This window comes from Channa argus, chromosome 1 (genome assembly GCF_033026475.1).
Source record: "Channa argus isolate prfri chromosome 1, Channa argus male v1.0, whole genome shotgun sequence".
NCBI classification, from domain to species: domain Eukaryota; kingdom Metazoa; phylum Chordata; class Actinopteri; order Anabantiformes; family Channidae; genus Channa; species Channa argus.
The window spans coordinates 37,123,056-37,146,268 of record NC_090197.1 but is presented as its reverse complement, the minus strand read 5'-3'; the positions used below and the strand labels follow the sequence as shown (position 1 = coordinate 37,146,268).

General features: G+C 38.6%; 3 protein-coding genes across 5 annotated transcripts in view; 2 read left to right on the top strand and 1 right to left on the bottom strand.

Annotated features, from left to right (window-relative positions):
• Nucleotides 1-1,834: 1,834 nt before the first annotated feature.
• On the bottom strand, nt 1,835-8,916 carry abraxas2 (abraxas 2, BRISC complex subunit). 2 transcript variants are annotated; one of them, XM_067517837.1, is made up of 9 exons: nt 8,792-8,916; nt 7,537-7,627; nt 6,951-6,987; nt 6,383-6,449; nt 5,425-5,615; nt 4,970-5,092; nt 4,436-4,520; nt 4,173-4,290; nt 1,835-3,971 (listed from the first exon to the last, which is right to left on the bottom strand). In XM_067517837.1, exons 1-9 carry the CDS (start codon nt 8,861-8,863, stop codon nt 3,409-3,411), a joined length of 1,347 nt encoding a protein of 448 aa, XP_067373938.1. In that variant the 5' UTR covers nt 8,864-8,916; the 3' UTR covers nt 1,835-3,408. The 2 variants fall into 2 exon arrangements, with proteins under 2 accessions (XP_067373938.1, XP_067373949.1); XM_067517848.1 differs by having other exon boundaries at nt 4,970-5,089.
• eef1akmt2 (EEF1A lysine methyltransferase 2) lies at nt 8,846-13,781 on the top strand. 2 transcript variants are annotated; one of them, XM_067517861.1, is made up of 6 exons: nt 8,846-9,081; nt 9,496-9,561; nt 9,660-9,774; nt 10,316-10,423; nt 11,739-11,955; nt 13,135-13,781. In XM_067517861.1, the coding sequence occupies exons 1-6, from the start codon at nt 8,972-8,974 to the stop codon at nt 13,230-13,232; spliced, it is 714 nt and encodes a 237-aa protein (XP_067373962.1). In that variant the 5' UTR covers nt 8,846-8,971; the 3' UTR covers nt 13,233-13,781. The 2 variants fall into 2 exon arrangements, with proteins under 2 accessions (XP_067373962.1, XP_067373973.1); XM_067517872.1 differs by lacking the exon at nt 10,316-10,423.
• Nucleotides 13,782-16,277: 2,496 nt separating this feature from the next.
• LOC137133788 (protein FAM53B-like) overlaps nt 16,278-23,213 on the top strand; it is a 20,964-nt gene continuing 14,028 nt past the window's right edge. Inside the window, exon 1 of the mRNA XM_067517712.1 lies at nt 16,278-16,437. The gene's annotated coding sequence lies outside the window, so the exon portion shown is untranslated. The remainder of the gene's footprint in view (nt 16,438-23,213) is intronic.

Below are 23,213 nucleotides of genomic sequence, written 5' to 3'. Positions count from 1 at the left end.
GCTGATTGGTTAGTGTCAGGGTATAGACAAAAGTCAGCCAATCAGATTCTACGCTTCTTATTCAACTAAATAAAAGGCTCCGTGAGAACCCAACAGGCTCGAATTTCACTGTAGTAACAAAGGTAACTCCGCTAAGTTGGTCGTTTTCTCCGTCACACCAATTGTTTCCTTTTGTTCAACAGTCCCAATTACATTAAAACACGTTTGTTTATAATTCGTGCATCGTAATTTGTTGCATCCCCGGCAAGCAACCACGTGGTACACCTTCAAAGGGGATAAGGGGATGATGTCATCGTTAAACTACTGCAGCCTGTTTGCTGCATGACATGCATGCATGACAGCTTGAACACGTATCAGTGATAAATCATTTACATCGACGAGAATCTGCACACTCCAAAGCTGACATTTAATTTGCACCGTAATTATTTCCCAAAACAATTGTTTACCACCGACGATGTCTGTCTTCACAGGAAAGCGCGTCCAACACCAATGTGACGTCATTGACAAGTGCACCAGCGTATGTTGCGCACAGATACTAATGCTCAATAGATAACTATGAATTTACGGGAGGCTAGAGGAAGAAGCTAAACATAGGTCATTTCATGGGCTTTACGTCCTATAATTAAACTGCAAATCAAATTTGTTATGGTTAATTAAGAGCATCAATGTAACCATATACATTTTTAAGTCTTGCAAAAACCGGTTTGCACATTTACAGTAGAACTGAAGTTACTGTAATAAAAAAACACAACACATATGCATGTCTCATTTATTATCCCCTTTAAAGAACCATATTCTCTGTGCTTGCCCAAGCAAGTCCATGGTATTCAAGTTCACAAATCCAGAAAAAATCCCAAATCTCAGCTGTGCACTGGACTTTGTGCTTTCACAGAGGTTGTCATGTTGCATTGGCCTACTTGGGGAAGGGGGGGAGGGGGTTAAAGTGTATATGGTAGTATATTTGTGTGGGAAATTGAAAGCTATATGATGCTTTTAATGTTAATCCTCTAACACTTCATACCAATGGTTCCCAGCACCAGAGTCCTGCTGGTTTTCATTCTGGCTGTTAAGATGTCAGGATTACACCTGGGTATATCAGAAATAAATACTTACAAAGCAACCATCTCAACACTAGAGACAAGGATTAAAAGTGAGGGGCAAGAGTGAGAATTGCTGCTCTTTACCAGCATAATACCCAACTGAGACAAGCTTATACAGTAATTGCTGTTTAAATGCTACCCCATCCATTGCCTAAATTACATTCATTATTAAATTCTTTACAATATTCCAGTACTCAAAGGACACCATACTCCTAACAAAGTAATTTTTTCACTTCTTTAACATTGTGTGATTGTGTTACTCTGGGTGATTAAGTAACAATTTGAGTGCCAGATCCCGATCAGTGATGCATTGGCATTACACATTAGGGCAAACAACCCCAAGGCAAAAAAACATGACACATACAATGACTGTAAATAAAGCTCAGCTTGTTCGCAAGGCAAATCTCCTCCAACCGCAACATTCATTTTAAAACATTTAAAAAACCTGGTACTCACTATATCAAATACCCTCCATGTGAAGTGCAAATGTCTCTCTATGCTGAAGGGAAGTATCTACAATTTACCAGTTTGCACATGGTCAGTGTCATACAGCACCCATTCAATCTTACTCTGTTGTTGTCAAATGGGCCAAGTATGTAAAAATGTCATCTGCATGTCAGTTATGCTCATCATACAACTTTGCCTTGCCAGATGTTTGATCACTAAACAAATTAAGATTTCTTTTTAAATTCTAGTTTAAAGCAAGCAAAGTTGGCATTAGAAGTTTGGGATGAAGGATGACACACACATTATGGAAAGGGATGCATAATCTATGCTAAAAAAGCTGGAAGTCAATGACTTTAAATATAAGAGTTTGTCACAATTGTACCCCGTTTAAGAGAGATCTGTGAATGTGTTTAATGTACAGACAGAAACTGCCCTGAATGGAAGGCACCATATACTGAAGGAAGGTCATGATGTTTCATCACATTATCCAGGTCCAAACACGCAACATTGACCCAACCAATACCAAAACAGGAAGGTTAGTGTGTGCTCTCTGTTCCCAGGGTTACAATTCACACACACCACAGTGGGGTATCAGCCTAAATTAAGACTTTAATACAGAACAAGTCAGCAAGAAGTGAGCTTGAAGTGGTTATATGATCACGGTCAGTAGTATTAGAGACAACCAGCATTGTGAAGTGGAAGTAGCAGCCAGGTTTTATATGATGAACAGACAGACGCAGTTTTTTTTTAGTGATAGCTTTCTGTGTTGCAGCAGCAGAAGGGAACCTTAAGCATCTGGTTAGTAAAGCTACAGTACATTGCTTTTGCCTTGTCAACCCCCATACAACGCACAAAAGCTGAGCTGAGTTTGACTCAGGGTGGTCAAAGACGGCTACTCAAGTGGCACAATATGATAGCATTGGTATAGCACAATAATAAAAACTTAAATTTGTTAAGTGCAGGAAGCGCATACAATGTCAGTGTTATCAAAGACGTAGGCATTAAAACATTTTGTCAATCAAATTAGATTAACTGTTATATCTATATCTATATCTATAGATATAGATAAATAGATAGATAGATATAGATATCTATATAGATAGATAGCACCCATTATATAAGTGGCCCATTAAATTTTGTCTGAAATCTATTTGTAATTACTTAAATATCCAACTGTATGATTCATTTAAGACATGGAAAGGAAAATGTAATAAGCCCCAAATAAAATGAAAGAAATGTTAAAGAGAAATTTGTTACATACACGGTACACATCTTTCTTCAGATTAGAGAAAAAAAAATATTTACAACCATTTGCCTACTTATATTTGATAAAATGTTTTGAAGGCAGCAGAGCATTTTCTTTTTGCTTTCTTAGTTTGCTTAAAAAAAGGCAAAGAAACAAATAGTGCAAGAGGTAATGAGCGGGTGCTCAGAGTGGGCGATGCAAATGAGAAACAAACTGAAGAGTGTGGAGAAGGATCTGTATTTTAAGGAGCTGGCTTGCCAACAAGTTGGCAAGAATTGTGTTTTAATAGTCACTTCCAACCCTAAAACCAGACACATCCCCACTGAAAGACTCAGACAGACACAATTCTGTAAAAACAAACAAAAAAAACAAAAAACACACTTCAGTGAGACATACCTGTTCAGCCTGCAGAACCTAGCAAAGTTTCCCCTAAAAATGAAGATCAGACTAAAACAAGAAAAACTAAACACAGCAGGACGCAGATCTGTGCATGCCTTTCACTTTCAGGACTGGCACTTCTTTTGTCTATATTTGTCTATCTTTGATTGCTTGAGATGCCCACCTGTCAAGGTGTGTCACTTATTTGTGTCCCTTACACACCCTGTGGCATGTTTTCTATGTGGTCTGAGAGCCACGAGCGTCCCCATCCGGACTCAGGGTAGCTGGTCTACCTTGAGCTAAAATGCTGCTGGAGCCCATTGGAAGATGAGCAGTTTCACTCACTAAGTTCTCATATTCACTACTGTCCTCGTCTTCATCATCTTCATCCTCATCATCCTCATCATCTTCCTGCCCTGCAGCTTGTCTATCTAATGAGTCAGAGCTCGATCCATCACCATTGCCGAGGTATGGCGTATTGGGAGTGGTAACGGGATTAGAGCTTGCACCTAGGCCCAGGCCCAGGCCCAGACCCAATGGGCCCGGTGTTGGGTGTCCTGGTGAGCCCACAGCTTGTGGCCGGGGAAGTAGAGCAGCACTGGTCGATGGGGAAGAAGAAGAGAGCAGACAGACATCCTGGGACAAGAGGTCAGTATAAGATGGTGGGTTAGGTGAGGTGCTGGGCCGCTCTGGAGCAGAGGGTGTGTGGAAATTTATTCTGGACAGAAGGGAAGCCTCAGGGGGTCCTGTGTTTTCCTCTTGAGTGGAATGGGAGTCTGCATTTTGGGCTTCACGGAGCACTATGGTGGAGAGAGAAAGATGTAATTGGCAAAATGGTTAACACTGCAGGGTGAAGAGTGCAAAATGTTTTGCAAAATTATGGTTTTATTTGTTGATCAATACTGATGTTAATCCAATTTATGTTTTAAATTCTTAAACCAGCAATTTTTATCTCATATATACATTTAAAAGAGAAAAAATATATAAATAAAAGTACATACTCCTTTCCTCTTCTGCTGTCTTGCGTTTCCTGAGAGCAATTTGTTCTTTAAGTTTGTTCACATCCTCTTGAATTTTCTCCCTAACACGTTCACTTTGTTCTACCTCTGCGCACACAGCCTACCAACAAAACAAACAAAACAAAGTGAAATCTCACACAAAAGGAAAACTCAAGGTCAAAAACTCCCTTTTACTTTTAAGATGGGCAAAAACTTTCACTAGAAGTTTTAGGCACAATCAACCAGCTATCCATCATCCAACTCACCTGCACTTTATCTTGGAGTGCACTGTAGACTTGGAAAATTGTTCGGATATCCTTCATCACACCATCTTTGTCAAAGAATTCAGCCCTAAAAAGAAATGAACCAATACAATTAACCATAATAAAATGAAATCATACAGTACCGTACAAGTTTATCAAACATTACAACATTAGAGCAGTAAAAGGCATGTGGATGTTAAATTGTGGTGGTCTATCAAAGCATAAGCACCTTGCAGTCTAGACTATACTGACACAGTATAGTATAGTAAGTCTGAGTTTAGACATATTTATTTAGAATAAGTATTTCAACAACACTGCTGAAAGAAGGGGAAGGTGTACTTAATAAAACCGGTGGTATCATGAAACTAAAAAATTGTGTGGATGTATCTAAATGTTTTACCATTTTAGAATATGAAAGCTGAAATTAATAAAAAAAAAATTAATAAAAAATTTAAAGTCTATTAATTTGAAATTTTCACTTTGCCAAAAATAGGAGGCAACAGTGGGTGCAGTGCAAAAACAATGTCCTAACCGTACCCATGCTCTTTGATGACCTTGGCGTAGTTGAGTGAGGTGTTGGGCACTGAGGAGACTTTGTATTCCTGCTGGCTTGTGTTGCCAAGATTTGGGATTGTGAGGGTGATTTTCTGGTTGAACCTACTGTGTGGAAATGACCAGTTAGCACTGTTAAAGCATGACATAGCCTCTCAGAGAAGGCATACCTACGTATGTATTCTATAGTACTACATACAGCTTTGTCAACACAAATACAAATTTTGCTTTCTCAACTCCTTAAGTAAGAAAGAAATAGATAACCATCTCCCTCCATTTACAGTTTTTGCACAAAAATATGAAGTCAGGAACTACCCAACACCGACATTTGTGGCAATTTAATGAGTTTCATCAAGTTCTTTCCCTACAACAGTAAATATTTATTAATCGAGTGGTATTTTGACAAGATGCCACTGATGAGTGTGTGTGTTTCTTATTACCTGCGGTTAGGTCTGAAGAGTACATACTCCAGAGCATGTGTGGAGCTGTTGGCCGTAGAGATGAAGCTGAAAAGAAGGAAGATGAGGTCGGGGACACCAAGCAGCTGAGTCAGCTGTTTGTGGATGATCTGTTCCCTGAACGACATCTGCTGCTGCGTGTTCCTCCGGAATCGATACCAACCAATGACTTTCTTCATGACCAAAGAAAACACTCCTTTAAAACTGTTTAATCCCATAACAACTCAATAAACATACCTCATTTACCGTCAGACAAAATAACAAGTACAGTGATGACCAAACCATCTCCTACCTGGAAATAAACCGTCTAAATCACTATGAAACTTGCATAACAATTGTTAAAAGGCTTTAGTGCCAAAAGGTAACATTGTTAGTTTCCACTTATATTGCCCAGCAACTGTGGAGCAGGAGAAAGAGCGGTCGTCTACTAATCCACCAGTTGCTGGTTCAATCCCCAGCTCCTCTGGTCACATGTTGAAGTGTCCTTGAACCCAACTGAACACTGAACCCCAACTTAGATGATCCTGGTGTGTGTAGGCCAGCTGCATAGGACCTCCGCCATAGGTGTGTGAATGTGTGTGTGTGAGATTGTGAGTGTGAATGGGTGAATGAGAAGCAGTGTAAAGCGCTTTGAGTACCAATTGGTAGAAGCATTTTAAGTAACAATAAGCAGAAAAGCGCTGTATAAGTGCAGACTATTTAATGAATACGCAATGCCACTGTTTGTTCCATCACATTATAACTGATGCAAAAATGCTTAAAATCAGGACATTGAAGGTAATTTCACCAGTCAGTTGCCTTCTTAGAGTATAATAATGTGTTTACAATACAACTCGTATTGTAGTATACAACTAGTATTAGGCAGCGCTAATTTTTTTAAAGGCATCACTGACATTATACAGTGTATGATGAAATAACAATAGAAAAGAAGTTCACTCACTTTCCGCCTATCTTTAAGAATGCTGTTGAGATTCTCTTCATTGACTTTGCCTGCGTAGTTGTAAAAGCTAAAAAGATGGGAAAGAAACCAGTAAGTTCAAACTGAAGCTTTAAAACTGATGCTACTCCAGCTTTCTTAACCTATGTCAATTAGCCAGTTTTGTCAGATGGAGCCATCTACTGTCCAAAGTCTAATTATTTCACCCAGCACTAAAATGGAAGTGAAGTATGTCAGGACAATTGTCTGCATGACACCACAATCTACTGTGCACAGTTTAAGTCAGGTTTTAATGAGGGAGAAGCAACAACAATAAATGCTCAGACCTTAATAACAACAGGCTAACTTCATGCATTAGGCACCAAGAACACTTACAAAATGCCACTTCAACATTTACCTTGTTAAACTTTATGTCGGGTTTTCCTCAATTAAACAATTATAGCCAAAACTTCTGGCTGACTATTTTGTCTTCCCAAACAGTGTCTATTACACAGTACACATGGTGACATCGTAGCACATTACACCATATGTGTATAGAATAGTCATGATAACTGTAAAGATCACATCTTACCTGAACAATTGTGCACAAGGATCATGGTTATGGATTTCTGTTGGGGACCAAGCAGTGACAGATATTTATTGTGATATTTCTCCATATATTTAGCATAATAAATTTAAGTCAGTGTAACCACAAAAGCACATTTTACAATACAACAAAAATTCTGTCGATGAGTAAAGAGATCAAAGCACATTAAAGCATATTACTCCAAAAAAGTCTGAAGTGGTGGTAAACGCTAGCAATCCACATAAAAGAAAAATGTAAAATTCATTGTTAATATCTTAACAAAGTCTATAGTAATACTTGTGGGCAGAACACGAATGTAGACAGTTTTAACAGTATACACAGTTGTGGTTTTTGGAAAAGGGTGTGAAAGGACTAAATTGTCGAAGGCTTTTTCATAGCAGCCCACATTTTGACTTGTCACACTAGTCAAGCTTATTCAATTGCAGCTCCGCTGCTTTAATTTCATTGTTTCTACCAATCCATCACTACTCTGACATGTCAAAATGTCCCAAGAGAATTCTAACCATCTGTTAAGGCTGCTATGACTAGCAAAGTGTCACAAAGTTGTTGTTTTGTCTGTTTCAGCACTTACCTACTACCTGAAGCAATTCTGCAGTGCTGATCTGTGTGTCACTTATGCTGACAGTCTCCTCTTGCCTCACTTCTCCTAATAGGAAGCCCTCCTGTGTATATACATTTTGAAAAAACTGTAGTTAGGGCATTAATGGGCACCTAAAATAATTGGCCCATTATTAATTCAACTTAGTCAGCCACCATTTTTATATATGCATTAACCAAAAATGCCAAACAGATTCCCACTACAGCTTCTCAAATTTGATTCTTTGCCACTGTCTGTTAAAAAAAACATGCACTTATTAGGATCAGCCTCATTAATAATTAATAAAGTATGTTAATCACTATAGTCACAGTCAAAACATCCTTATAGGAACATTATTTAAATGTTTTTTATTATGGCAGTGAATTGATTTACTTCACTGAAAGATGACATCAGCTTATGAACAAAAGTGCTTCTTTGCTTCTTCTGCTTATGTTGGGAATGCAGGGAAACCTGTCACGCTAAGCAGCAACTATCCACCTGTCCAGACCGACTCTTTAAGTCTTGTCCAAAGAGAGATGTAAACAGTGCTAACGTTAATTTAGCTTGCTTTAATGCCTCTGTGGAGTATTTCCTATGATAACACGTCTTCAAACACACCTCGTAATTTCATTTGTACAAAATCAAAGCCATAAAATGGGAAATAATTTTTACGATACTGATTTAAATACAATTAACATTAGCTAACAAGCTGGTCTGGCATTGCTGAGACGAGAAAACAAAAAGTGTACATGTTGTCATATTTTTAAAAATTTACAGCACTAGCGTCTGGATTTGTATCACACAGTAACTTGCTATCACATACAGGTCGAGGTGACTGCAGACTTGAGCAGCACGAACATACGGAAGTCACTTAGCTTTCATAGTTTAGCAAAATGCTAACTAGCTAACTACGGAGTAGTTCCTGGAACTCAAACATTCACAGTACCAATTCCTATATTTTCATATTTATGGCTATTTTAGGTGATGTCATAAATTAATATTAAACACTTGGATTATATAATTGTTTAAAAAAACACTAGTCCTGTCTTCGTGTTGCTGTTGCTACACACTTTAAATGAGACCTCCCGGTAAATAGACGGAACCAATACTAGCTAGCAAGCAACAGGATGATGACACTGGAAAACAACTTAAACTAAAGGCGTTGCTGAACGACCGGACAAATCTCCCAGCTATGCACACTTAGACAACCGTTTTACAACAGTCTGTCAACATCAAGTTGAATACTTACATGATCCGAGTTGCTGTTGGCGCTGTGATAACACACAGAACTAAAAGTATAACCCGAAATGGATGCCGCCATGATGGAAACATCCCCATCAATCCCGTTGTCCCCCGCGGTCGCAGGCACGCTCCTCAGACGCAATGTATTCTTGGAACTGTAGGCGACAGCTTGACAGCCTCTTCCAACATGGAAGACGCCACTGAAAGCACACATGGCAGTGGAAATACATCGGATCCAGAGGGAGACAGATGTTTATACAATGATTTTGGTCCTTCAAAACTCGGAACGAAAGAATAGTAAGTGTTGAGACCAGATGCTAATCGTAATTTGTCATGGGTGATCGTTCTTATCAGGGCACAGCTAGCGTTACTAGAAAACCACAAAGCTAACTCATACGCTATTTCTTTTACAATATATTTTGGGACGATTTAAATCGCTAGATTTCTTTAGGCATTTTTTGGCACTGACAATACCCATTAAATAAAAGTAAGACTATTGAAGTTCCAGATTTTTTTGGTGTGATGTTTTCTTTTAACGTGAACAAGAAAGAGAGAAGAAAGCCAACAACTTGCATTGATTGCATATTTAATTTCTACGCGCATTTACTTCCACATCTAAAATACAGTAACTTGTTGAACAATGTGTCATTTGTGCTTAGAGTAACGTTACGTTTATAACTAACTATCAGTGTTTTGCGTCCTTTTCTGCAGCTGGGAAGATGCTTACCAAAAAGAACTAGAGACCTTCAAAGACATTGGGGATGTTGGTGAGATATGGTAAACTGATTACTTGTTGTGCAAAGATGTGATTATTCCCACCTTAGCTCGGTTTTATCAATTTTACCAACTTTTGTGTGCTTCTATCTTATCATAAGGTTTGGTGAGGAAAGCATGAGCCGTGTGCTGCGCTGGATGGACAAAGCCAAGATCCCAGAAGATGCTGCCATTCTGGACATTGGTACTGGAAATGGGGCCTTTTTAGTGGAACTGGTAATTAAAGTGTGAAAATGAATATTGACACTTAATTTTCAAGTTCAGTTCACTACAGTCACAAAAGCATTGTGACAACTGTGGATCATTTAGGATAACAAGGAAATTATTATTATTATTATTATATTCAGCAGAGAAAGTTACAATCTGAATAGGTGCCCTCCATTTGGTCATGTCAGTGTGATGCTTGTTATGTAGCATCTCTTGAATAGAATAGACACTATGCCCACCCAGGACAACTGACACCATGGTAGGTGGATTTTGAAGTGCACCTAATTCCTTCCAACTCCATTGTCTTGGTATAATGGAAGAACCTGACCAAATACTATCTGCATAGCTACCACTATGTTTAGGGTTATGTCAAAATTATGTTTTGGGTTAGGTGAAATGAGCATTTATCATTTGGTAAATAACAGCAATGACCAGATTAACTGAGGAGACCTTGCTAACAAGCAAATTCTCAGTTTTCTCTCTTTTCTGTCTGGTTTGAGATATTTCTAATACGGTTAATGTTGTTTTTATTTGCTTTTTTGGTGTCAAGGCTAAGCATGGATACAGAAATCTGATGGGCATAGATTATTCTTCAGCATCTGTGGAATTGGCTAGAAACATCCTGCAGGCAGAGAACTTGGCAGATGTCAGTGTTAAGGTGGGTGTAGTTGGTTATTAGAATTATAGTGTTGGTTCACAAAATATTAGCTAGCCACAGAGGCAACATCTTTTTGCCTGTTTATGGTGATAGAAGGTGAGTCATTGGAAACTGATGTCAGACACACTTTCTAACTGAGTTTGAAAGATTTGTGAATTTTGGAGCAAAAACTATATAAGGCTGACATCATAATTAGGCTATGGCATCAGCACAAGTCATCTTATTTAAAGTCTGCTGTTACAATATGATATCATAGTGCATCTAGTGGATGTACCGCTATGCATCAATTGAAAGAGAATAGATGTCCTTCATTCCTAAATGCAAATATTAAAATGCAACTTTCATCATACTGTGAGCCAGCATAGGCCTGGAAGTTAGACTAAAACTCTCCTGTATTTACTATGTGGGGGAGAGGCATGGGAGTAAGGCCCTGAAATAAATGGAGGTATGCCCACCATTCAGATTACCCACCTGAGACTCCAAGTGAGTTGGCAGAATTTAATACACCTACTGGTTATGAGTGCTGAATTGTCTATAAGAAATGTAATGAATGGGTTTTCCTTTCCTGTGAGTATAATAAAGTTGGATATATGTTGTATGTATAACACACCTGTGATGGTGTGTACTTTGCTTGGGCTGTAAGTCTGCCATTGAAGTCAATATTGACCTTAGCTGGACACGGGGAGGACAGTGGTTCTGTGAGCATGTGTATGTGAGTTAGAAATGGTATGTTGGCATGTTTTTCATATCTTAAATTATGCAGAACGTCACAATAATTAGGGTGAATGTGTCCATGTTTGCGTGCATATTTAGGAGTTTGAGGAGATCCATCCACACGATGATTAGAAGCAGCTTCCTCATTAGGTTTGACATCAAGGTATTTTTCTCGGACTGTATCCAGCCCAATATCTATTTGCATTAGTCACTGTCACTCGTGCTTAGACACCTTCCCTTCTTCAAATCCTTTAACATCTTTGTAGTTTTTCCATTTTACATGCTCGGACTTATTTTAAACCCGGGTCATTTTCAACGATATATAGATATTTGTGTTGATTGTTTCCTCCTTTCACTTGTGGTATGGTAGGTCAGCAACCTCTGCAGATTTAAATGCTGTCATGTCAGCAGTTGCAATTTAGTTTTAAATTGAACCAGGGAGGTAAAAACTTTTATCTTAGTTGATGCTGAAAGATTTCTCTTGCAGTTCTAGCTCACCCAACATCTGAAAAGTCAGACTAAACATCAGGTGCCGTGTTGTTTATTTTCTGCAAGGCTGATTGACAAGCATTTCCTTCACTTCTCATTTTTTGTATTTTAGGAGATGGATTTTTTAAAATGTCAAGGGGAGCTAAAAGATTTTGATATATGCATCGACAAAGGAACCTTTGATGCTATAAGTCTAAACCCAGAAAACATGGAGGAGGGCAAAAAACTCTATCTCCACGCTCTTAAAGATTGTCTTAAGGACAAAGGATTCTTTGCAATCACTTCCTGCAATTGGACCAAAGAGCAGCTGCTAGTTAGATTCAGTGAAGGTAAGAAGAAATACTGAAATTAAATACTGATTGATTCTGTTGAACCTTTTTTATTTTCTACAGAACCTCTGCTTATGACCTTCCGTAAAGTTATCCAGTTTTGGGGGGGTAATTGGGGGAACTTAACATGTACTTAAGAAACCTTGTTACTGGAAACTAGTTTTCCTAATAACATGACAGCTAACAAATTGTCTTTCTTAAAAGTTATTTGTAACAGATGCCCAATAAAAAAATAATATTTTTCGCTGGCTTCATACAGCAGTTTATTCAATGCGAAGCATGAAGACATTGATCCAGGCCAAAATAGTAATTGCATATTTGCACTTATTATGCTCTTCAGCAACATATTTTAACATTAACACAGGTGTTTAGTATTGTATGTAAATTATGAGTTAGGATGCCACATAGCACTCTACTGTTTTTTGCATCTGTATTTAACATAGATTGTGTATTTTTGTGCTACAGTACAATACCTATCCAGATTAAAACTTAATCTATGAACTACAGCAACATAATCCAAAAAAATGTCATCATGTTGTCAATATTTTTTTAAACAACCAATTTCCATTTTTAACCATGTGTTGAGCAAGATGACAGACAGACCAAACAAATATATAGGTAAATGGATGATTCCAAAGGAAAATGCATGAATACAACTAAAAGTAAGAGGCATGTTGCCATGTTCTAAATTGGTTAAAACACTGAGGGAACATGTTGCTCTTTAAGGTGTGCATCAAGGTGTGTCTTCCTGGCATTTGACATGCACCATCTGGGTTTATTTTCTTATTTAAATGTTCTATTTTTTGGACCAACCATCAGTCAAAACACAGACACAATTCCACAGCCATGACAGTTACGTGGCAGGTTGTTAAGCAGCAGGCAACAACAGCCTTATAAAGACAGAATTTTCATTACCTGACATTTTTCTCTGTGCAGTCACTGTGGGGAGCCTGCAGGGGGCCAAAGGGCTGTGAGAGCTCATCTGTAGCTGACCGATAGTCTTTATTGGGCCCCAGAGAGCTGCACAGATGTTGGCAGGATACTCATAAGTCTTCTCATAACCCCTCAGTCCACAAGAAAAGATTTTAGACATTAGTGTTTAAGTCAGCATATTAATAAATGGTACAGTGCATTATGCTTATTTTTTTAACTTGCAATTTGTTTTCTGTTGCCTTACAGGATTTGAGTTTGTACAGGAGTTACCTACACCCAGTTTCCAGTTTGGAGGCAAGATTGGCAATAGCGTGTCAGCACTCATCTTTAAGCGAGTTCACTGATTCATGTCCCAACAGTATATTTCTTTTTTCTTGTCCCATCAAGTCAGGGCTTTTTTCATTTTATCTGTGTACATTTTTTTTAAATCAAACATCCTTTGTTTTATAAACTTAGTTTTTTGGAATAAAGCAGATGACTGGTTCCTTTCTCTTGAGATGTCTGTTTTGCTTTAAACTGCATAAATCTGCAGTTATTACTGTTTGTATTTGCCTATAGTTATGTCTACAATTAACAAGCTTAATTGGTTATTTCAATTGCAGTTTCAAGGTTGCTTTCATAAATTAAGGATGGTGTTTCTTGTTGGAATGTACTAGACTGTATCCCATAGCATTTCAGAAATAGTACTTAAGTATTTTTCTACTAATCGAAGCAATACCTTTTACACCTGTACAATCTAATGTAATTCACCGCAGCACCTCTACTTTTTAACAATTCTACTTTTTAATTCTCTAGGTTATAATTTCTCATTTTCTAAAGGATACTTAACTTGGTTTGTTTGGTTCCAGTTTGGGTGGTACATACAATAAATAAATAAATGTCACTAACCATCACTCTGACTTCAAAGCATCTCTCTGCTTCTACCTGAAAAAAGCCTTCAGGAACCTTCAGTTCAGATTATTGCATCTCATTGTTGACACTGTGGAGGTTGTAATCATGGTCAGCATGCTTTTCCAGAGGTCCTCCACATGACATCATCTGAACTTCTTATGATGAGGTTATGGTTAAATCATCTGGAAGAATTTACCAGAAGCAGAGAAATATTTTCATATAGGTAAATCAGATGAAACATTAAAAGCATTAATGTACATTTGCACCCTAAACTAAAGCCATAGAAAGCAAGTTGAAAATTAGTGAAGTTGCCCTTTAAGTTGAAACAGTCAGAAAGCTGATAATTCTGTGTGTTTAGTACTAAGGTTATAGTGGATGATGGAGTTGTATTGGAGTGTGTTACAATAAAAGGTTCTAAAGTTTTGGCCACCCCATTCAAGATAAATGAGGAGGCCACATGATATTTTTTACCTATGATTAACATGACTCTGGTCCTTGTAACCATCTTGAATCATTAAGAACCTTTCATATGTAAACTCTTCAACCTTCCCCTGCTGTCACTTGTTTGACTGTAATGGTACTTTCCTGAGGCTGTTTGTGTTAAACAATCAGCCGTACAATGATTGTGTCTTTCATTAAAGCATATTTTCTATTCCAAAGAAAATATATATTTGTAAAGATTTTCCCTATTACATCTATAAACACCTCAAAGAATTTCAGGGAACCTGTTGTGAGCCCTGACCCACTGCTCTGTCCCCCCAGGTAGTTAATTGCATCCATCTTTCAGGCCATGTGAAAAATAGCCCCTGCCTAATTGGCTCAACTTGAACTCAGTAGAACACGCGGTCCTGAGGACCATAATTAAAAACTTCCAACATATTGAATAAATAAAAGGCCACAGCAACTGCGAGCAGAGAAGCTTGTCTGCCATTTCCTTTCTCAATGGCATCATTAATAACTGCAAAGCCCAGGGTCCTAATTGCAAGCTAGGCCAGTGGCCCAATGGGAGCCGCTAATGTTGAGGCATGCTGTTGAGTAAACACATGCAAGCTTTACAAGAATTACTGACTGGAATTTTACAAGGCAGTCTGGATATCCTGCCTGGATGTACATACTCTGCCCACAACTCTCAGAGAATTTCCCATGAAGCTCTAGTTCTGTGAAATACTGTCTCCTTTGTCAACATTCCCTCTCCTGGTGTGTATTGGGCAACCTTTTTAATGTCTTGATTGTGTCACAGTATTTTTAGATTTAAAAATGTGCTGAAAATACTTTTTTTGATATACATTTGACCTACTCATTTACCATCCACAGATGCTGAGAGACTACAGTTCTGTTTGCATAGTTCTGGATACTGCACTGCTAGAGGAATTATCATATCAGAAAAAGCTTTACTTGTAGAGAGCTGATTAAAGTTAATGGTAGATACTCGTAGATTTTAATATGTAGGCTAATAGTGGTTGGAGTAATGTACTCAGCTGACAGTTACAAATATGTATCTATTAATTTGGAACTGTGACTATATCACGGCCTTGTCAGATAAACCTATAAGCCCATTCATAATCATGTTGAGCCAATTTCTTTCTGTCATCTTTCAAAGCCTCTTGGTGTTGTCCACCATAAAAAAAAAAAAAAAACACAAACCTGTGGATCACGTTAGGTTAAACTGAGCTGTACTGTACATTTACTACCATCAGCAGTTCCACAGCTGTTGGGTTGGCACATGTTGGAAACTACACTTTTATTCCACTCATAATGTTAACCTATAAGCTTTTAGACTTGATGCCATAGCCCACTGGCTGCCCTACCAGCATGAATACCTCGCTTTCATTATAACCACTCAAGTGTGATACTGCAAATATTTTTATGTCTTTTTTTCCACCCCATCTTCCTGGAAACACGTTTGAAGATCTTGTAATAGGACTGATAGAATTGCTCCGGCATGTAGCAGTGAACTTTTCCATTGCATGAAATATAATGTGGAAGTGGGAAACCAATTCTGCCTTTTCAGTATTGGCTACTGTTTCTGAGGCAATTTTGATTAAACATAAATAAGTCATTGTTTGACGGAAGTGCAATTGAGAAGAGAACAAGCAAGAGGTTGTATATAGTAGCAACTTTTTGTTTAAACAATTTGTGCAAATGTTGCTTTTTCTGGTAGTACTGACATGCTGACATGTGTCGCTTTAACATCAATGAAAAACATAGTAATACAAACTAGCAGGAGTATTGTAAATGCCTGGATGGACCACAGCGGAACATACCAACTCGAAAGGGGTGCTGAGTTTGTTGTAAATAAAACTTTAGGCGGTATGCGAGCATACACTTTAGGGTTTCGTTGTTAGCGATAAATATTTTGCTTTTTTATGTGTATCTATATAGTAATCAGGCATTTCCATTGGTAACCATGGTTTCAGGCCCGTCATTCTTCTATTACTCCCCCCCCCTCCCGTCGACGCCGTTAGTCTGCACGCGGATATAGTTACAATCAAGACTGAAGGCTGAAAGCAGCAGCGAGCATTCAGCTGCGCGCAGTCCTGCTCAGTCTTGCGGTGGGGACGCTAAACTGGCGGCTGCAACCGTGAGAAACTTTAGTGGTTTTTCTACTTGCCCTTTGTTGAAGATGACCTAACCTTCGAAAGAGCCTCTGCCGGCCAGGTAGTAGGGCATTTGTTCAAATACATGCTTCATATAGCTGCGTTCAGGGACGCATCATCATGTTTTTTCTTTCACTGCTATTAGGTTTACTTTGTCTGCTTATGCTGGTTTACATCTGTGACTCAAACCATTGGATGACTACATTGTTAAGTTACTGAGGGGCACAAAGAAAACAGCTCTTTTTAAAAATGACAGTATTTGCTGCTTCTACACTAGATTAGACCCAAACAAAGAGCAGTTTGTGGCATGCGGCACTCTGTGCATGTCACATTATTGAATACACTGTAGTTATTACAACACTTGCGGGCTAAATCAGACATTGTGGAGTTTCCTAGTGAGTCTCGCCATGTGAATGTTGTCAATGTGTTTGCTTGGCCAGGGTGAAAAACCTGTTGATGCATTAAACGTTTGTGCTGGAGAAGGGGCTGCACAAAAGTTGTGTGGGCTGCAAAACTCCCCTCCATCTATGAACCATGATAATGAAACTCACGCTGTCGTGAAGTACAGTACCTGTAGATAGGCGGAGAGGCCGTGTGGTTGTTCTGCAGCTCTTATTGATACACTGCTCCTCACCACAATCTGAGCAAAGGCATTTAAGTTTAAGTGCTTTGACTCATAGGGCCTGGTTTCATATCTGTTGTCATCTCCACCACACATTTAGGGTTTTGTTTTTGGTCTTGTCGTAGTGATCTTAGTTGATTTTTATTATTTTTTTATTTTAGCTGAAAAGACATTGAAACAATGAGTCACTTCCTCAATTGTGTTTCTGTTTTCAGAGGAAAGATGCAAGGCTGCATCCATGGAGTCCAAATTAAATGTACACATTTGATGTTCTCAGTCATACTGTATCTGCTAAAGTTATGTTATATTAGTAAAACTGAAACAAAGCTTATCCACACTAAGAATTGATGAGAACATTCATAAAATAAATCTCTTGTATGCATGCATACAGAAGAGTCAGATAATTGTTGCTATAAAAGTATTAGTGGCTGTGTTTCTTAATCATAGAACAGGGTTTATAATCATTTTGCAACTACTTTATTGCTTTATTAGTTCAGAATGAAAGCCATTTACTTAGAAATGCGGAGTGCAGTGGCAAAAAGGCACTAAAACTGCTTATTTTTCAATGTTGTTTCCACGCCTTTGTGAGAGAGGAATTAACTGTTGGTGCTTATGTTTTGCAGTTTCTTATAATGCACAATGGTTGGTTGATCTTTGTGGACATCATATACACATGAAGAACTGGTTTGGTACCAGGCAGGGCACTTCAAACGAAATTCCCTGAAAATCTTTCTTGTTGCCACTGTAGCAGAAGTTGTTCTTTCCTTTCAGTGATGGCTGGCTGGTTTGGTTAGCATCTTAAAAAGATTTGTCAGTAGTTTTTTTTTTTCAAAGATCATGATCATAAATTACTCTCACAAATGCAAGGTGTAGTTGAAGTTCAGGTTGGATGTGAAACAGAAAGCTGGACCAAGATTTAATCACATGCCAGCTCTAGTATGTAATTACCCAGGAGTTGCAGATAAGGGTGCCATTAGAAATACTAACCTCAGAGAAAACCTGTTCAGATCTGCAAATGTGTCGTTTCATGTACCTGCTGAGCAAATTTTCCTCTGAACTGGTGCCAAAGTTTAAATGTAGGATCTTCCAATAAAACATATGTTTTTTCCAAAAACAAATAATGTTTTCCTTCAGTGTGCATTAGTGATTGATGCTGTCTCAAGCCAAAAAATAAAATTGCGTAAATATGCTATAAAACGTCTTTCTGTGTCTTATCACAGTTGCTTCTAATAACTTTTTCTTTTTAATCTTTTTAGTAGCAGTTTTGATGTGCTATAATTATAAAGGACAGCTGTTTTGGTATTGGTAAAAAATCTTGGCTTAATTTATGGAAGCAATTAAGGTGGGGGGGATTTTTAAAGAGGGACGCTCTGCACTCCAGTGTGTGCTTAAGACGCACACATTTGCACTGTCTTTGTGTTGCATGCAAAGGGGCCTATTAGAGCTCCATTCTGTCAGTGGGCAGCTGTGTGCTAAGCAAGCCACTGGTCCATTCTCAGTCTGTGTATACAGCTCTCACTCAGTCCACACACTAATGCACATGCTGCCACTTTCTCTCTTTGCCTTTCTGTATATTTCAGGCTCACTTTTTGACTGATTTTCTCTTTTTTTTTTGCCTGTTACTTTGTTTTTGCTCCTGTAATGCAGTTGCTTGCCCCCTTATTGCCTTCCTCTGGCCCGAGGGATTCTGTAGAACTACCAAAAAAAGGGTTGTTAGCCATGCCTGGCTGTGTCTCCATTTTATACGCTATTGATTTCAGAAGCTTCCTTTTCTTTGTGATCTGTTGTCAAAATTGCTGCTGCCTCACACCCACTGATATTCATCACAGATATAGGGAGTAAATGGTATATTTGTTGTTGTTACTCCTCAGTGTGTATATTCCTATCTCATTTACATGATAGATTTGTTATTCTGGTGTCCAGACACCCACAAAGCCAAAGAGCTGCAGCTAAAAAGAAAAAAGGCTTTCCTACATGCACCAAGGAAGCACTCCCCCAACCCCCAAACACCAAACTACTTAGAAATGAGCCACATTCTGATATGTAATAGCTGTTAAACATGTCACACTGTGCCATTTTGTTACACCTTGGTCTGCAGAACTGTTTTTGATATTTATCCTAGTCTTGCCTGTTTTTATTGGGGTGGATGGAACAATGCTATAAAATAAGGTAGCTCTAGTATAGCTGGTTGATTCTCAAATAAGTGACTCTGTGCCTGCAGGGTTTTAGTTTTATCTCCATTTGAAAAAAACCCATTGGTTGTTTCCACATGACACGTCTGAGGGTATTAATACATACTGAGTTTTTCATACATAGTCTGTGTTCTTCTATGAAAGCCATAGCCCAGGTGAGCCATCAGCTCTTGTATCTTGCTGTCTCGGTCAGAAATGACAGTTTTTGGTTTATTTTCCTCAGCTTCTTTAAATGGGCTTATCCTAAAAGTTTTATGCTATCCCATAGCTACTGTCTGAATCATAGATTTTCCTTAGATTCAGTGTGGTGGTGGTTAAAAAAATGAAAGCTTTGGTCAGTGATTGGCCCAAAGTGATTTACAGTATTTTTAGAATCTGTCGTGACGGAAGCTCCCAGCTGCTGCTCCAAGGAACAGTCCTCTTAAAGGTTAACCACAATGGCTTTACATCATACAGATCTGATACTTGATGTGTTACATCCTTTATAAGTGTCTCTCTGTGCAAGCCTGCGCTTGGGAACAATGCTGGTGTGTCCTGCCAATCCTGCTTGCACAAAGAAGGCCAGTTATTGTGCTGATATCTCATAACTCACAGCCGCAGCACTGAAATCTTCTAATTGGCTCTGAGAAGTTTTCTTTGAGTCAGCCAGCATGTTTTACATATACCTGCAGGTCATTCCAAACAACAGCACAAGACACAAGCAATCAATAAGTATTCGAACGAATTAGCTTACTGGCAGCAAATCAGCTGATTCACGGCACGATGTCAGTAAGCAGATTTAGGACGATGCCCAAGGACATGAGTACTGCAACAGAGCAGTGTGTGTGTGAGTGAGAAAATTGTCATATTTCAACCCACTGTCTGTTATAACCAAGAGTTGGACACAAAAAAGTTTCCGCTGTAGTTTGGGCCCAGCATTTAGGCCTTATGACATAGTCCAACACTACAACACTTTTTACAGCAATAGTTGGATCCAATTGCAAACTCAATGTGTATAATTTAATGTAATTAAAATGATTTAGAAAATAGAACAAAAGAGACTTTTTCTCTAGTTATCTCTGCAGAATGGGGAAGTCACATGTTTCATTTTATACTATGTTTAGCTGTATGTCTGTAGTCTGTAAGTCTGTATGTGAGGTTTAATTGTAAACGCCCAGACTTGCAACACCTTCCACCAGCTTTCAAATCCTCAATCCATACGTTGCAATGCATCTGTTTTCCACCCCTTCTACACACTATGCTGAGCAGTCAGAGGCTCCATATGGTGAGCTGAGCCCCATTTTGAATGAATGAATGGGCTGATGGAATGCTTCTCAGTTTTCTGTCTGACATTCTTCCACCTATACCCACTCTCAGCACAACTGTAATACATTTCTGCATTGTGATGGTACTATATAACTTCATAACATCACTTGCTTATACAACATAGTGGTCCCACTTGTTAAGCTGATCAATTGCAGGGAATTGCTTGACAGATGAGGGCTCTGGTTAGTGTGCACAGAACAGACCTGGATAATAAGGTGGGGGTGGTATACCTGATGTATCAAGAGTCATGGCATGTAAGGCTCACTGCAGAGGGCAAGAGGCCCAATACCTTTTACTCAAACAGAAACACCTTATCCTATGCTTGTCAAGCTTAAGATTTTACTTGACTAAGTCCTGGCCTGAGACGCAAGGGTCAACCCTGAATAAATTTCAGGCTACATGAATAGAGAAGCTTTTGTTTGTGCCTGTTGCATGTCACCGAGCTTAGTCAGCTGGCTTTGTTCAGTAGTTTAGTTTCCTATAACAAACACACTTACTGATAAAGAAGTGATGAGCTGTCCGGATATTATTCTTTACTTGCCTTTTTTTTTTCCCCTTTTCTTTTTTTTTTATACCTCCAGTTGTCACTGTTATGCTCTGTTTTGTGTTTGGTTGCTATAGTTACCTATTAAATTATTCCTTGAAACTGTTTACTACTTAGAAACTGTTATATGAAGTAAGATGGAAACTGACCTGCAGAAATATCTGTGAAAAATCTTACTGAGTTGACTTTATTTGGGAAATAAAAATCCCTTTTAATGCTTGGTATAACTAGATTATTTGACATGATATGCAATACGTATCTGCTTTCACTATGGAAGTAAATGTAACAACATCTGATGTAGCAGATATGGTAAATTAGACTTATCTCAATATACAGAAAGTAATCATAGTGGGGGTGAGCCAAGTTAGTAGTTTCTTTACTGTACAGTGTATTTGCAGTGAATGTTAATTATAACCAGTGTCATAATTGTTGCCCTAAGTTATTGCAATGTTCCCATTTTTGAAAGCAGAAGGTGGATAAGTTGGGCAGTATATGTGAGGTTAACTCTCACAATTGCTCTGTGGATATCACATGGCTTTTTCTGTCTGAATGTATTTAGTAATGAAGTTTATGCGCTCCACACCCAATTCAGCAGCGGCATGTGACCACAAGGGAAGTAGAAGCCATATACTGCAAAGGGAAGTGTGCTTTCACATGCATATAATGCTAGTGTGAGCTCATGACGCCCAAGTAGTGAGAAGAACTCCAGCGTTAACTGGACTTTCAGGTTGGCTATTGAAACAGGGCTCAAAAAGTTCTTTTGAGTTATGATTCATACCTCTATTTTCATCAGAGTTGTAATAGGTAACCTGTCCTATTCCGAAGTAAAAATGGAGCTTGTGATCTTTTAATTTTGGTTAATTAACAGAGTATTGAAGTGCAATGTCTATGCAGATGTGGATGGTCATCATTGTTAAAGAAACCTCGGGGAAACTGCAGAAGGAGGCCAGACCTGACTACTCACAACTCATAAAGTCTGAAAGAATGAGCACTTCATTGTTTATATACTTCTGAAGATCTAATGGGGTGAGGGTGTGTTGTTTTTGGCCTGTGTTCCCCTGCAAGTGGGTACTAGGGTGATGGCCAGTGGATTCAATGGTATGTCTTGACCTCTCTAGGACCATTTTTATGACCGTGACTGCATTATGCATGTGGGGTGGCTGTGTGTGTGTTCACCCTGAATTCAAAATCACCAAAGGCTTTCAAATAGAATGAGGCCCTTTTATTCACATCTGACAAAAACGTGAGTGTGCAAAGCTTTTGGTTTGGATACTTTAATTTTGTTTCCCATTGTTTGGGTAAGGTATCCATTATGTGAAATCAATGTCCGCATTCAGCTTTACGCACCATGAAAGGTTTTAGCAGTGCCGAACTAGTTTGGGAAAAATGTTCAAATGTCAATAGTTTACTAACATTTCACTTTGTAAAAATAAGACATTCACAAGGTTTGTTTGGTCCTCATTTCATTAGTATGAAATCGTTGGTTTCTTTTAGCTGCAGCCACCTATCAAAGTCTTGACACCAGGCGCACTCCGCACAAGTATGCAGTAACCAGAGCCAATTGGTGATGGACACCAAACATCCCTTCACAGAACTTTAGGAGGGCCCAAATAGGCTTCTATTCATCTGCCTGTACAAATCACAGCCTGGGCAAAGAGCCATATTATCTTAGCTGCCCTTTCTAGTGCCCTCCTGAGTCATTGGCTATTGTGAGCAAAGAGCTGCTGTCTGCACTCCAGCACACACAAATCATAGCTAGAATTAGCATTCAATTTTGGGCCACTAAGGAGGTCATATTTAGTTACATCGAACTATAATGTTTTATTGGACCTGATAATCTCATAGTTTCCATTCAACAATGAAACTTTCCTTCAGTTTAGTTCTAATCAAATGTGATTTGACTGCTGTGCATTAACAAAACTGACATAAAGTTGTAAAAGAAGGCTAGAAATGCATGTTTCATGTCTGACAAAGCCCAATAGACATTTGGGAAAGGCATTATTCTAAGATGAATATAGAGCAGATGACTGTGACTTCAGGAACCTGTCTTACTCCTACTTGTTTTTCTTCTACGTTTTTTCAAACCGCAAAATATGCCAGCTGTCCTGAAAATGTCAAATGCACATCCACTTGCAGGGTCATGCATAATTAACATTTACTTAAGAAACGCCTTA